This window comes from Colletotrichum orchidophilum (assembly GCF_001831195.1).
Source record: "Colletotrichum orchidophilum strain IMI 309357 chromosome Unknown Scaffold_48.1, whole genome shotgun sequence".
NCBI lineage: Eukaryota > Fungi > Ascomycota > Sordariomycetes > Glomerellales > Glomerellaceae > Colletotrichum > Colletotrichum orchidophilum.
In genome coordinates, this window is record NW_019173004.1 from 23,459 (window position 1) to 37,332 (window position 13,874).

Consider the following 13,874-nt stretch of genomic DNA (forward strand, 5'->3'; position numbering starts at 1 on the left):
CAAATCGACTCCGGGGTTGAAGGGCGAGATAGTTTATCAGGTGGCTGGTTCCCATAACCTGCGCTGTTTGGTGAGCATGCCACCTGCAAGACCATGCAAAGCTGTGGCTTTAGTCTGACTGACTACCAGTCACTCAACATGCACTTCTATGAGAGCGGTTCCTCGCCAACGGCAAGAGCTTATCATAAATCCACTCCCTGCATTACTCTAATCGACTATGACACTCGCTAATGTGCAATGCTGATCTCATGCTCGGAGTGACGGAAGACTACGAGGACTACGGCATTCTCGAGAGATACACCTGCAAAGATTTTGACGCGGTGCTCAGCTTGAAGGAGAGAAACAGGTGGAAAGGCTTTCTCGAATAGACGTACCAGAGTCAACGTCGAAGCCAGAGGGCGGACAGGCAGGGAAGTTGGCGAGCAAAGCCGGGGAATTGTTTGGTATGCTTAGTAGCTCTACGAAATGGGAATAATAGACATCATGTGTTACTGGGTTTCTTCCCCGTGAGATTGCCTCAGGTAAATAAAACAATGCTAACCACTCATAACACAGGAAGAATAGACACCCACCACCAAAGTCCCCAGAACGCAAATATGAAATGTGGCATGAATGGATATTCTTATCTACTTACCAGCTACTATGTTATACCGGTCGGCCCATCCAGGCGCATCCCGTCCCAAGACCCACCAAAGTAGGTTAGAAGCTGCAGGATGACCCTTGTATCTCTGCCATTAATTGAACATGTCGCAAATTAGGCTGCACATCGCACGCGACAGCGCTGATAGTAATCCCAAGGCGTGAAGCCAGGCACACTCGACACGCGTCACGACTTAACGTCTCTGTCGCAGCCTGTCGATATGTTGCTGGAAATTTCGCCAGTAACTATATTCCTGTGTGTCCTTCGTCCCTACCGAGCTTGAGCCTCTAGGGAATATGTCATAATCTATCTTTTGATTCTACGAAGCATCAAAATGTCCTGTCCGACTTCCAGCGACTGGGTGTTTGGACCACGGGTCCATACAGATTGTCGGTCTTTTGACTTTACTCTACAATTTGAAGACGTTGTCTTTGTATGCTTGCCATCTGCATTATTTATTCTCCTCGTCCCAATGAGAGTTGCCCAGTTGCTTCGACAGCCCGTTGCTTTCCCGACTCGATCCAGGCTCCTGGCCAGCAAGTTGGTATGTCCAACCGCACAATCGAAATGCCGATAGGTGCCTCGAGCTAACGCCCATCTCAAGGTGGCTACGACGACACTTCTTGTCTTCCAGTTGGCCTTCCTGGCTCTGCGCTGCCAGACCTCAGCATTCCAAACTCCTGCGTCGATCGCCGCCGATGTTCTGACTCTTTTCGCTACGCTTACAGTCTTGTTGCTGTCTATCCTGAACCATCAAAGATCGCCTCGACCCTCGACTCTCCTCAGCCTCTATCTCTCGGTATCCATCATACTTGGCATTGCCCGTGTCCGGACAGCATATCTTTCCTCTCTGGGCGGCCGTTTACCAGCCATCGCCACAGTCGTATTGGTTTTCACCCTGGCGGTGCTCTTGCTAGAGTCAATAGAGGTGAAGAAGAGACTTGCCGCGGCCGATACCCCTGACAGAGAACATGCAACTCCCGAGCAGAGCAGCGGCTTCTGGTCAAGAACTTGCTTTTTGTGGCTGGCGACTACCTTCTATTTGGGGTACTCCAAAGTCATATCTCTCGGCGACTTACCAGTGCTTGATTCAAACATAGAAAGTCGCGTTCTTCACAGAAACTTGGCCGTTGCATTGGAAAAATGTATGTGCTTTACGTCAGAACATTCCCATTGATGACTACAGCCCGTTTCTGACCATGAGGCGTTATCAGATGACCTTCAAAGTCGTCATAGTCTCATCAAAGCTTGCTTTAGGGGCTACCTTTGGTCCTTTCTGGCACCTGTCATCCCCAGACTCTGTCTGACGGTCTTTACATTCGCGCAACCGTTTCTCATAAACACGACTGTAACCTTTGTGAGTAACAGAAACCCGGACGCTTACTACGGCAGAGGCCTCATTGGGGCCTGGGTTTTGGTGTACCTGGGCATCGCGGTTAGCAACTCTGTTTACCAGTACTACAACTTTCGCTTTACAACCAGGCTTCGAGGAGGTTTAATCGCGCTTGTCTACCAACAAGCCGTTCATACGAGAGAAGTCGATGCTGGAGAAATCACGGCGGTAGCCCTGATGGGGACAGATGTCGAACGTATCTTTGGTGCCATGTCTACATTCCACATGATGTGGGGTTCGCTGCTTGATATTGCTGTTGCCAGCTGGCTTCTCGGGCTGCAACTATCCCTCGCCTGTCTGGCACCAATAGTTCTTGTATTGGGTATGTGTTGTGTGGCGATTTTGTGACGGTCGCTGACCAGACCATTCTCAGTTTTCATCGCTGCAATATCGAAGATCTCTGTGGCCAGCAGAATAGCCCAGATGCGGTGGATCGAGAAGATCCAGGAACGCCTTCGTGTCACCACAACGATGCTCGGTGAAATGAAGACTGTGAAGATGCTCGGACTCGCAGATGTCATGTCGACAACGATTGAGGAACTTCGCAATGATGAGATCAACACCTCGAAGTCTTTCCGGAAGCTACTCGTGGCTACTCTATTGCTATGTAAGTCTTTTATCTTCGGCGTGAGAATCTCTGGTTCCTGATGGACAATTTCAGCGCTCACCCCTATCAATCTTGCCCCCATTGTTACCTTTGCCGTATACGTCATCATCTCAGTCTTCTGGAAGAATGAAACCCTGTTGCCCGCTCAGGCCTTCGTCTCCGTTGCATTAATTGGGCTCTTGACCACGCCTGTTGTCGTGTTCATACAGCTGCTACCAATGGTTGTCCAGTCGACTGCATGCTTCGACCGCATCCAAGACTTTTGCAATTACGGTTCCCGACCTGCAACTCGCGATAGACAATGCAACACCTCCCATTCGCCGCCTTCGACGGACATCAGCCTTCTTCCACTGACAACTGAGGGCGGTAGCAAGCGGGGGGACCCCTCGCAGCAGCCGTATGTCATCTCGTTCAGAGGGAATAGCTTCGGCTGGAACAAGGACCAGGCTGTGCTTCACGACCTTACCGTTGATATCCCTCGGAACGTGGTGACTGTTGTCATTGGTCCCGTGGGAAGCGGCAAGTCATCCTTCCTTAGCGCAATACTGGGCGAGTTGATCCCCATGTCTCCTACTGCCGCGCAAGCCGTTGAAAATTCTCTCAAAAAAGGTACAGCGGCATATTGTGCACAGAGCCCATGGCTTGAGAACGGGACAGTTCGGCAAAACATACTCGGCGTTGCATTTTACGATCAGAGATGGTACGATGCTGTTATCTCGGCTTGCGGTCTTGAAACCGATTTACAAGCGTTGCAAAAGGGAGACTACACACTTGTTGGTAGCAAAGGTGTCAATCTCAGCGGTGGCCAAAAACAGCGAATTGTGAGTGCTCTAAAATACTCCTCGAACGTTGTGTTCATGCTGAAATCTTACCTTGTGCCCCCAAAGGCTCTTGCCCGAGCTGTCTACTCAAGGCAGAAGATGATTGTCCTTGATGATGTCTTCAGCGGTATGGATGCCCACACGGCTAATCATGTCTCAAACCGTCTGTTTGGCACCAATGGTATTTTGCGAAGTCAACACAGGGAAATCATCATCGCAACGCATAGCCGTGAGATTCGTCCTTACCTCGAGGCATTGTTATAGGCTTGCTAACGAGTGCAGATAAAATCATGGCCTTCGCCGACATCATCATCTCCCTTGGCAATGGCAGAATACAAGAATTCGGCAACCCCGCAGCCCTCGTGCGAGGTCAAGGATATACGAGCAAGCAAGGGCTGAACTTGTCATCTGACGGTGTGTTGGAGGATGTACATAAGTCTGATGATTCTGTGACTCCCGACAAGCAGACAGCCACGCCAACCAACGAGAACCACCAAGAACAAAAGCGTCATACGGATATCCGACGCAAGAACGGGGAGAAGTCAGTTTACGAATACTACTTGAAGAATGCCAGTTGGAAGGCGGTCACCCTCTACTCAATTGCAGTTGTCGTGTGGATCTTCTTCTCAGAGTTCTCCAGTAAGTTGTGAAGTTGCCATTGCAATATTGGCGACAATACCGCTGACAGATGTGTGACAACTAGCCGTTTGGGTCAAATGGTGGTCTGAAGCCAATGCCGTCGGTGCCAACACAAGCGTGGGATATTACTTAGGCATTTTCGCCCTGTTTGGCGTCCTTGGCACTCTGGGAGCTTCTTTGGCTGCCTGGTTTGCATTCCTCGACGTCATAACAAATACAGCTCTCAAGCTGCACTCAGACCTCCTCAAGACTACGATAGCGTGAGTTTGCACATTTTGCAGCACCGTATTTTATGGGACAGGGCTAATCGTATACCTCGCGGGACAGGGCATCCTTCCGTTTCCTGACCACAACAGACAATGGCGAGATTCTCAATAGGTAGGTCACATTTGTTTAACTTTCATTCCAATTTGATGCTCATTTTTATCCATTTTCAGATTCAGTGAAGATATGCAGCTTCTGGATATGGATCTGCCAGCCAATATGGTGAATTACACCTCCAGTGAGTCTGTCATTCATACAAATATACAATATTGCTCACAATGTTCCGTAGCGGCCATGTCCATCTTGGCTAAACTCATTATTCTCGCCGTCTTCTCCCAATATCTTGGTATCACAATCCCTTTCCTCACGACCGTGGTCTATTTTCTGCAACGCTTCTACCTTCAGACGTCTCGCCAGATCCGTCTTCTCGGGATCGAAGCCAAGGCGCCCCTCTATACCCACTTCTCCGAATCCGTGGCTGGGGGAGCGACCATTCGTGCCTTTGGATGGCAAGCCCAGTACCAGGAACGTAATTATCACCGCATTGACTTGTCCCAGAAGCCGAATTACGTTCAAAGCTGCATTCAGGCGTGGCTTATATTTGTGCTCGACTTGGTCGTGGCTGTACTTTCTGTCATCCTTGTGTGCGTAGTTGTCATTTGGCATGATAAATTCAGTGCTGGAAGCGTCGGTGTCAACCTTGTCATGGTCATGAGTTTTAGCGAGGTGTTGGCTCGCCTGATTCAAAGTTGGACCAAGCTTGAGTCCAGCGTGGGGGCTGTTGCAAGAGTAAGAAGATTTGTAGTAGAGACCGAAACAGAGAAAACAGCTGGCAAGGGGCAGTTACCAAGGGATTGGCCCCGTGGCGGAGCTGTCACCTTCTCCAATGTTTTTGCGTCTTATGGGTGAGTATTCAAGTGTTGTCCACGTCTTTTCGGTCTCGGAACTGATATTGCGCCAGTCCTGATGCAGAGCCCATACTCAAGGGAGTCTCGTTGTCGGTGGAGGCCGGTGACCATGTTGCTGTCTGTGGTCGCTCAGGCAGCGGCAAGACGTCGCTCGTCCTCAGCCTACTACAAATGACAGACATAAAGGAAGGTCATATCAACATCGACGGTATCGACGTATCAACTTTGGTACCATCGGAGCTTCGGTTATGTATCAATGTTGTTTCCCAAGATCCCTTCCTTATGCCGGGAACTATCCGATTCAATATTGACCCGTTTAGCGTCGTTTCCGACGACGAAAGGATTTCCCAAGCTCTCGACAGAGTTGGTCTTTCGAGACATGTTCAAGAACAAGGCGGCTTGGGCTCGGAGATTGATGACAAAGCTTGGTCGGCTGGTCAGAAGCAGCTTCTTTGCATGGCCAGGGCCATGCTTCGGCAGTGCAAGCTTTTGATTTTGGACGAGGCCATGAGCAGGTAAGTAGAAGTTTGTCTTTGGTATGAAATTGACGCTGATGTTAATGTACCTAGTGTTGATAGCGAGACCGAAGCGGTTATGCAGGATGTTATTGACAATGAATTCCGCGACTGCACTGTTTTGGCTATTATGCACAGGCTCAAGAACATCTTACGGTACGACTTAGTCACGCTTCTTGGTGACGGCGAAGTCTTGGAGATCGGAGAGCCATCTTCGCTGATTGCAGGAGATGGCCGGTTTGCTGAGCTATACAGGATGAACTTGAACTGACCCCCTCATGAGATGTGCAGTCAGGCACGCAATGAGTAGAAGGTTTCTTATTTTACGATATATTTCCTTCAACAGGTATGACCTCCTTGATATACAGATCGGCTGCTCACTTAGTTGGCCGCGTCCCTCGTATATATCTAGGCGCCCTTCGCTATGATAAAGCGATTCCAATCTTCAAACATTTTCTACTTCACCATCTGTAGTATTTCGTGTATTGTTTCGTAAATACTGGCTCATCTCACATATGAATGAGACGATGTTGGTGTATTTGGTTTTCAGACCCGGGCGATACCGACTGAAGTGTCTGCTTGCCCGCGTACCTATGTGGTGAATCCAAAAAGGCAGAGACGTGTCTACTTCTCACACGCCATAATGAAGATATTTAACAGCAAAACGATCTTTTATGATATTGGGGGCAATATTCCTGCCCGCCAACAACAAGTGCTCGTAGTGCGTTGTGGGCTCGTACACTCCTATGTATCCGTCAATCGCGTTGTACCCGTGTCCGTTTCCGAGTATGATGGCCCGATGCATCTTCTTCCACATTGCCGTGCAGTGCCGCACATGGTCATCCCAGTTAACTTAAAACCCTGTATACTTGCCCGTCATGATTTTCTCGTATGTCAGGGGCTCGTTGCGATTAGGGTCGAGAGACCACACCAGGTGATTGTCTTCGTCGAATCCGCGTGACAGTCAATGGTCAAACGAGAAAATCCCGCAGCCCATATGCAGCTAGGCATTGGCGCGGCTTCTACCACTGCTATTGATCGCACTACTGCGAACCATGTTGCCGAGGACCCGTCTTAACGAACCCAGCGGCAAAGAGGATATTCTTCCTCCTTCCGAGGGGCAGATTGAAGCCCTTGGGATCAACAACTGGCGTGATCTTGAGAGGCAGGTCGTCAAGCGCCTTATGTGACTCTCATGCCATGCCTATGGGTACTCTATCTGTTTAACTAACTAGATAAAGCTTTAAATGCGTAAGTCAGTACCTGATTGAGAGTACGAGGATTTTGGCGTGCCATTACTGACTGAACTCGACCACTCCAGACAAGCTGGCCTCAGTAGCCTGAACGAGGATCTCAGTCTCGAAGGGTACCAATATGGCACTGCCGTGTCAGTCCTCAGCGTCGGGTAAGCGGACCGAAACGACTTTTGTCTCTCGGGCTTTCCAAGCTGCTAACATTGCAAAACAGATACTTCCTCGGTCAAATCTCGTCCACTATGATCATTGGAAAAGTGCGACCTAGTGTGTATCTTTGTTGGATGGCCTTGGTCCGGTCTAAAGTCTCGGTCGCAACCTGTGGTGTCAAGGACTACCAGGGTCTCATCGCCGTCAGATTCTTCCTTGGTGCGGTCGAAGCACCACCATTCCCTGGTAGAAGTTTCCTATAGATGCCATTCCGCTTATATCCCTCAAGGCATTCTTCTTCACATTCCGCAGGCTATCCACGGCACTCGAGCACCAATGACTTGCGACCAGGGTTGAGATACGACGTCCAGACATCCAGCCGCCTGAACAAACATGAGGTCGATAATAATGTCAAAAGCAGCAAGGCTAAACCATTTGACCATGTCCTGGGGAGTCCCTGTTTCACTGGAAGATCGCAGCTATAAGGTTAGTTTGTCCTCATAAAGCTGAAAGAGTTCCTCTTGCTCTCTCAGTCCCCGGTCGCTGAAGCCCGGGAAGACTGCCTTTCGAAATCGGGAGTGAGGTTCCTGGTTGGGCGTCACGAGTTCGCCATTACGAACCGCTGGGCCGGGAACACTGGGGCCCAGCAATTCCCCGTCCGTCAAAGAACTTTGCGAATTCCCGTGATCTCTGGCTGTGGATCTTTTCCCGAGCTGTAGAGCTGAGGTAAGATAGCTCATCTGGTGCAACTCTGGCAACCGGCCCATGCTTTTCGTGGATTTCGCTAATTTTCCAAGCAAGGTTGCTGTGAAGGATTACAAAGTTGCACGGCAGTCGAGACGCTGCCCAAAGTCGACGTCCAAAATAGCGCCCCACAGCGGGAAAGTAATTTAGTGAGTGGCACGGGATACAACAAAAAAGGCAAAATGCAAGTTGTAAGCTGGAGCAAAGACTGAATAGAAACTCACAGCTCACGCAAAAGCTGGTGAGGGGTAACACTAGCTCTACGTGGGATGCGCAGAGCGCAGCTAGCGCGAGTAAGGTGCGTAAAGTCTGTCACCCAGAAAGCGACTCTTGGTTTCAGTTGAGAGCCAATGCCAGCTAATTCAGTGGCCTCCGGGCGTTTGTTTGTTTGTTTGATTGTTTAACGCCGGTTCCGCCCGAAAGGGTAAAGGGCGCCTACATCGGCTGTCTGAAACTGTCTACTTCTACATACAGTGCGGCCTCCGGGCGTTGCCAAGGCTGACGGGACAGGGATGCTTTTTGATTTCATACAAAAAGTTAATCTGGTACGAATCTGGTACGCTGCGAGTCAGGCATCACTATGAGATCAATGAACGAAGAAGCAGTCCTCAGGAACGTGGGCGTTTCCTGGACTTTGTTTCATTGCATAAACAACAACCATCTCTGCAGCGGCTCCGCAAAGATTGGTCGTACCCGGTTTGGGAAAGAGGTGCAACGACTTAAGTTGCATTAAATCTAAGTATTACCTCAAGTCCATAGGTATCCTCCCTATGTATCCTCATCAAAGAAGTGCACAACTGATGGTGCGAAAGTGGCGTTGCCATTCACATTTCCCCCGTATTGCAAATACCCAGCCGCATCAACAGGGGGGATGCCCGTGATGTCTTGGTAATCTCCCATCACCCAGACACTTTGCATGCCCATCACCATGTGTTGCAAAATGTGGCAGTGAATCTACAGTCTAGTCAGCTCATGGCTAGCCTTGTGGAGTCGAAGCAAACTTACCATCCAAACGCCTGCGTCTTCCACGCGCAGACGCCAGGCTCTCCATCCAGATTCACCGCCAGACCTTGTCTTCGGGCCGTATCGGTAGAGATTTGTGGTGTCTCGCTTGACCGGATTGTAATTTTTCAGCCGCTTCTCGTTCTCGAAGGGGTCGTATGTCCCATTTCCACTGCCAAGGTCGAAGAAAGCTCCGCCATGGGCATGGAAGGGATGGAAATCGACGCCACCGCTACCACTACCGTTGACGAGGGATCCAGTGTTGTGCCAAATGATATCGATAACCTGGTTTGCTTGTCAGCATAATGTCTTTTCGCGTAGGTAATATACCAAGGAGTTATAAAGTACTCACCTCGCCCAATTTGGCCGGCCAAGTCAACGTAGTCGGATCCCAGCCGTAATTGTTAATGGCTGCTGTGTAATTCGGAATGGCCGATGGTCCGTTCTCGTAAATGTTGACCAAGTAGGGTCGATCTCCTGGATAGGGTGACGAAGTGTCGTTCCACTGCAGCCCGTTAAGCTGCCAAAGGGTAGTTTGAGTAGCGAGTTGACGGTTGTCGATATCGATGCGTCGTGTCACTTCACTCGCCTGGGGGAAGTTGTTGGGCACCAGCGGTTCCAAGGCATACTCTGCCCATTCATAGGTCTTATTAGAAAGCGCCAAAGGAGGTGTAGCTGGCGCTGTGGTGATTTGGGGGTGTGCCTTGGAGTAGCGTAGCACACCGTAGCCGTGATACACCTTCGGACGGTCCTTGGTCTCCAGTTGAATGAGGTAGTCGGTTTTGCCGTTCAGCTCTGATTCGCTCTTGGTCTTGAAGATGACGTCAAATCGTTGCCCTGAAGTCAACTGCATGAACTTCTCGGTATGAGGCTTGGTGTAGTGGCCGTCTGCCCCGATGATGGTGAAGTTGTCGTGATCCACGATGCCCATCTGTACCATAGACAGGGCTGTGGCACCAATAAAGCGCATACGGTAGGTTTTCCCAGGCTTGACGTCGATTACTGGCAACTTGCAGCTGCCACTTCCAGCTGTTTCACCAACAGAGACTCCGACACCATTGAGGAGAACCGCATTCGTTTCGCCAGACCAGGTAAATGGCGTCGCCACCAACCCCTTCTCGATTTCCTCGTCCGTTTTGTTGAAGTAGTCGGTAAGAAAGACGATTCTCTCCTCATCATAAGCGTAGGGGGGCTCAGGCTTGTCCAGAACGATCAATGGCCCAGAAGCCGTCATCGCCTGGAAGCCGACGTGAGAGTGATAGAAGGTGGTCATGCCGCCTTCGGATGACAGGGGGTAGACCTCGTAGTCGAAGAAATGATGAGGTGGAATGGGCCACTGGCTGACCAGGCTGCCATCAGAGAAAGGTGCCATGCGCATGCTCAAGCCGTGCCAATGAATGGTGGCATTGTAAAGCTCCATATCATTGTAAACTCTGATCCAACTCCTTCGCCCGGGCTTGAGCCTGAGCGGTGGCCCGACCAATGTGCCATTGACCAGCACGGACGCTCGTGTCTGACAACCTATTGAAACGTTTTCGTAGGTCATCCTCAACACGAAGTCCGGAGTGAAGCTAGCACCATGCCTATGTCGGCCTCCATAGTGACCTGGGGGCCCATGGTCCGATTTGCGCGGGCCCCATGCCGAGACTTGCGCAAGCAAGGCAAAGAAACAAAGGACCGAAACAAATGACTGCATCATGGTCAATAAACGCACAGAGGAGGCATGAGGGTGTGAGTGACATTGAACGGAGTCTGGCAAAGGCCCTCACTTAAGATAAATGCTGACGAACCCCTCACGAGGCACCTTGTCTCGGATTCGCCTCGTCTCGGACTTCAGAGCGAAGTGTTCGGGAAGAGCGAAATGTTCGGGAAGATGAGCGAATGAATGCTATTATTGAGTCAGCCGCGCTACTCGTTCTAGTAACACCGCAGGCATTCGTGGCCCTAGTCCCCTCATTTCACTTAATAAAGTTGCCGCTGCGCGTTGACCTGCAGGCTGCCGAGGCGTTGGCCGTGTGTTCCTCTCCGGCGGTACACGCACACGTTGTCGGCACTTGAAGGCCAACCAGCCCTGCCCCGGTTCAGCTCCGCGTTGCGAACCTTAAATCTGAACCCTTCCAATCGGAGCTCCTAAGCGTGCTGCGAATGTGAATGGGGTGGGTTTAGGATAGTGTCGTCGGCTGTGGAATAGAGTTTGGCTGGCCCTCGTACTTATTTCAAATTTGATTTAAGGCTGTTTCCTCGTTTGTTGGACGATGCCGAAAGTCCGTCTCGAAGCTATGCCCTGCTTTTGCTGAGGTCGTGTCCGGAATCCCCGGGCTTAAGTGTCAAGGGTCTATTGAGATCTGCATGGCCTTTCGCCGACCACTTTCATATCCGACCAAACCCGACGATCATGTTCATCTCATCGCGTTCACCGACAGTTCAACAGCACTTTCAGTGAACCGTTCAGCTTGAAAACCCAATTAACGCCGTTAAAATCAAACTCAACTCAACTTTTTAAACGAACTATGACGTTCATATGAACCCATATGAAAGCGTGCCCCTATATATTTCAAATGAATTAAAGACATGTTTTTAAAAATACACCTTACTATTGGAGCTTATACTTATAGGCTTGAAACTGCAACGCATCTCAGGTGTATCAAGGGCACTAAAAGTAAGCCGTTCGGCTAAAACACTGATTAAAGCTTGTTGGAATCGAACTTAACTCAACCAACTAAGCGACCTTCCGCTTTCACACACTTGGCGTGCTGAACTCTAAGAATAAGGCGATAACTTACATGCGGATTTCCCGATTCACCTCGGACTCGAGCGACCGCGGAGACTCCGGTGCCCCAGTAAACTTCCTGAACCTGGACTGAGCTAATGTAGCAGTTCTTCCTGATGATTGTGGTAAATGACATTCAATGGGGGGGCAATGCGGACGAGATGGGCGACAAACCAGACTTCATCCTCTTTGCACTATTTCTCTGGCAGAATGTGCAGCTTGCTTGTTGCAGCATCAGATTCATGGACTTCTTGATGAGAGGAGGAGCACGATGAGAGAAGGAGCACGATGAGAGAAGGAGCACTACAGACTGGCCATTACACTGTATTCTGGCACAGGACGACAAAGAACACATACGGGTATGACTTAAACACAGCTACTTAGTATGAGTCGTTCTACAATACTGAGCACCGAAGTTGGGATATCGGTTGTCTACCCGCGAGCAAGAAAGAAATTAGGGCATGAATTCATTTCAATTAGCATGCATGCCGCGATGACGTCAGTACCTCCTTAGTCTCTGAATCTTGAAAACGGAGTGGGAACTACATAGATAATAGCGCAGAGCTTCAGGCCATTTCAAGCAGCCGGCTATCAGAGGTTTGAAGAGTCAAGGCCTGAGTACACCCAAAATCAACTCATTCCCACGTGCGATGCGCATGAAGCCGTTGCTGAGTCAAGCTCGCCTAAGTAGTTCGGGTTTGCGGGATTCATCAAACCCGGTCCCCATGGCGTTTAGACTGCACAAAGAACACAAACTACCAACAGGAGGCATATCTTACCTTAGTCTGTGTTTATGCAACATCTAGTGCACAGCGAAAAAGTTTCAAAGCAGCCTATGAATCTAAGGCATCCAAGTAGCTCATTGTCACTTGAGCGCCTAGGGCAGCAGCTCGGCCAATTACCCCAGAACCAAAGAATTATTTGCTTCCACAAGGCCACCTGTTCACAAAACTAATTACTTTTAGAGATATTTTGGCCTACTAGCAAGATCAGGTATGGACCGATCAAGTCCACGAAAGCAATGACCAGCATTCGGAATCATCTGCGAAAATGCCTTGTTACGTCCTCTATAACACCATTTCTCTTACAGCAGAGTCAACCGTTTCATTCATCATGAAACTATATCTTGATTATCTGGTCTTAAAACTTCAGTCTGGCATCACCCATCCTGTGTCGTCAGGCTGCTTCAGCTCAATGAGAGAGTTGTGATAAACCAAGGTCAAGGTAATCTAGTGCACAGTGTTGAGTCGATTGAGAAATTTGCAGGCGAGGGACCTAGCTCGAAGCAGAACCTCCAATGTATTGTATTAAAGCAACAGCTTGGTAATTTGGCAACGGCTAAGTAATAAGAACATCGTCGTTGAAGCGCTCGCGATTCGCTTTTAGTGACGTGAGTCCGAGAATACGACGTTAGCGACTCGCCGCCTCGCCATTCGGGAGCAATGCTGCACAAAGATGCAGAGATCCGCAGTACTACGGTCTCAGCGAGCATCTCCGTGCTCCGTAGTGGTGGTGATCTGCACAGGTGTCTGTGATATAGCCAACGAGCATCCGGCAGTGTTTGTTTTGAGATGCGGGAGTATCCGTGACGCTAGCGAGAACCTTGTCATTCCGATGTCTACCTTACACACCCGTCAACAATGTTCATGCCACCTTCCGAATATAGACGTGCCAAGGTACCCAGATGACGCATCACGTACAGCTACCCGCAGCCCCATTCGTAACACGGAGATGGCTAAGAAACGGAGAGTATTCTGAGCGTCGGTCCGATAGGTCATCGGTCCCAAGATTTACCGTGTTTGTTTCCAAGACGGTTGCCATTCTCAGGAAGCTCTGTCTTCTTCAGCCTTTCCAGACGATAGCAAAGCTTCAACTTGAGTGGTAAGGTAGAGAAAAATTATTGATGCTGTTGGATTTACAGTCAGTTGCAAGCGCTCCAAGGCTTATCGTTGGGTATTCTATTGTGAAGCTGCGATGCCAAGACGCAAATGATTTCTCCGAATCAATGGAGCCGCTCAATTCGCATTTGAAAAAAGAGGTCTCAGTCGGGGTAACGCGCCTTGAACCATGAGCAATCACCCCGTGGCATCGCTCTGGTCAATCGCCGAGTCCGATCAGCATTGGTACGTGCTTGCAACGACTAGCCAAAGTCGTTATCTCTGAATTCA

The 13,874-nt window shown here is 49.8% G+C and overlaps 3 protein-coding genes across 3 annotated transcripts; 2 read left to right on the forward strand and 1 right to left on the reverse strand.

Annotated features, from left to right (window-relative positions):
- Positions 1–1,112: 1,112 nt before the first annotated feature.
- Positions 1,113–6,058, forward strand: CORC01_06407 (ABC transporter; the record flags this gene model as incomplete). The annotated part of the gene is made up of 13 exons (XM_022618048.1): positions 1,113–1,184; positions 1,245–1,785; positions 1,855–2,355; positions 2,407–2,640; positions 2,695–3,461; positions 3,528–3,690; positions 3,744–4,100; positions 4,165–4,360; positions 4,428–4,478; positions 4,538–4,602; positions 4,654–5,269; positions 5,326–5,787; positions 5,842–6,058. 13 exons carry the CDS (start codon positions 1,113–1,115, stop codon positions 6,056–6,058), a joined length of 4,242 nt encoding a protein of 1,413 aa, XP_022475360.1.
- Positions 6,059–6,842: 784 nt separating this feature from the next.
- Positions 6,843–7,453, forward strand: CORC01_06408 (MFS transporter; the record flags this gene model as incomplete). The annotated part of the gene is made up of 3 exons (XM_022618049.1): positions 6,843–6,973; positions 7,109–7,192; positions 7,255–7,453. 3 exons carry the CDS (start codon positions 6,843–6,845, stop codon positions 7,451–7,453), a joined length of 414 nt encoding a protein of 137 aa, XP_022475361.1.
- A 1,249-nt stretch (positions 7,454–8,702) lies between these two features.
- On the reverse strand, positions 8,703–10,635 carry CORC01_06409 (L-ascorbate oxidase; the record flags this gene model as incomplete). The annotated part of the gene is made up of 3 exons (XM_022618050.1): positions 8,703–8,888; positions 8,940–9,221; positions 9,289–10,635. The coding sequence occupies 3 exons, from the start codon at positions 10,633–10,635 to the stop codon at positions 8,703–8,705; spliced, it is 1,815 nt and encodes a 604-aa protein (XP_022475362.1).
- Positions 10,636–13,874: the final 3,239 nt, after the last annotated feature.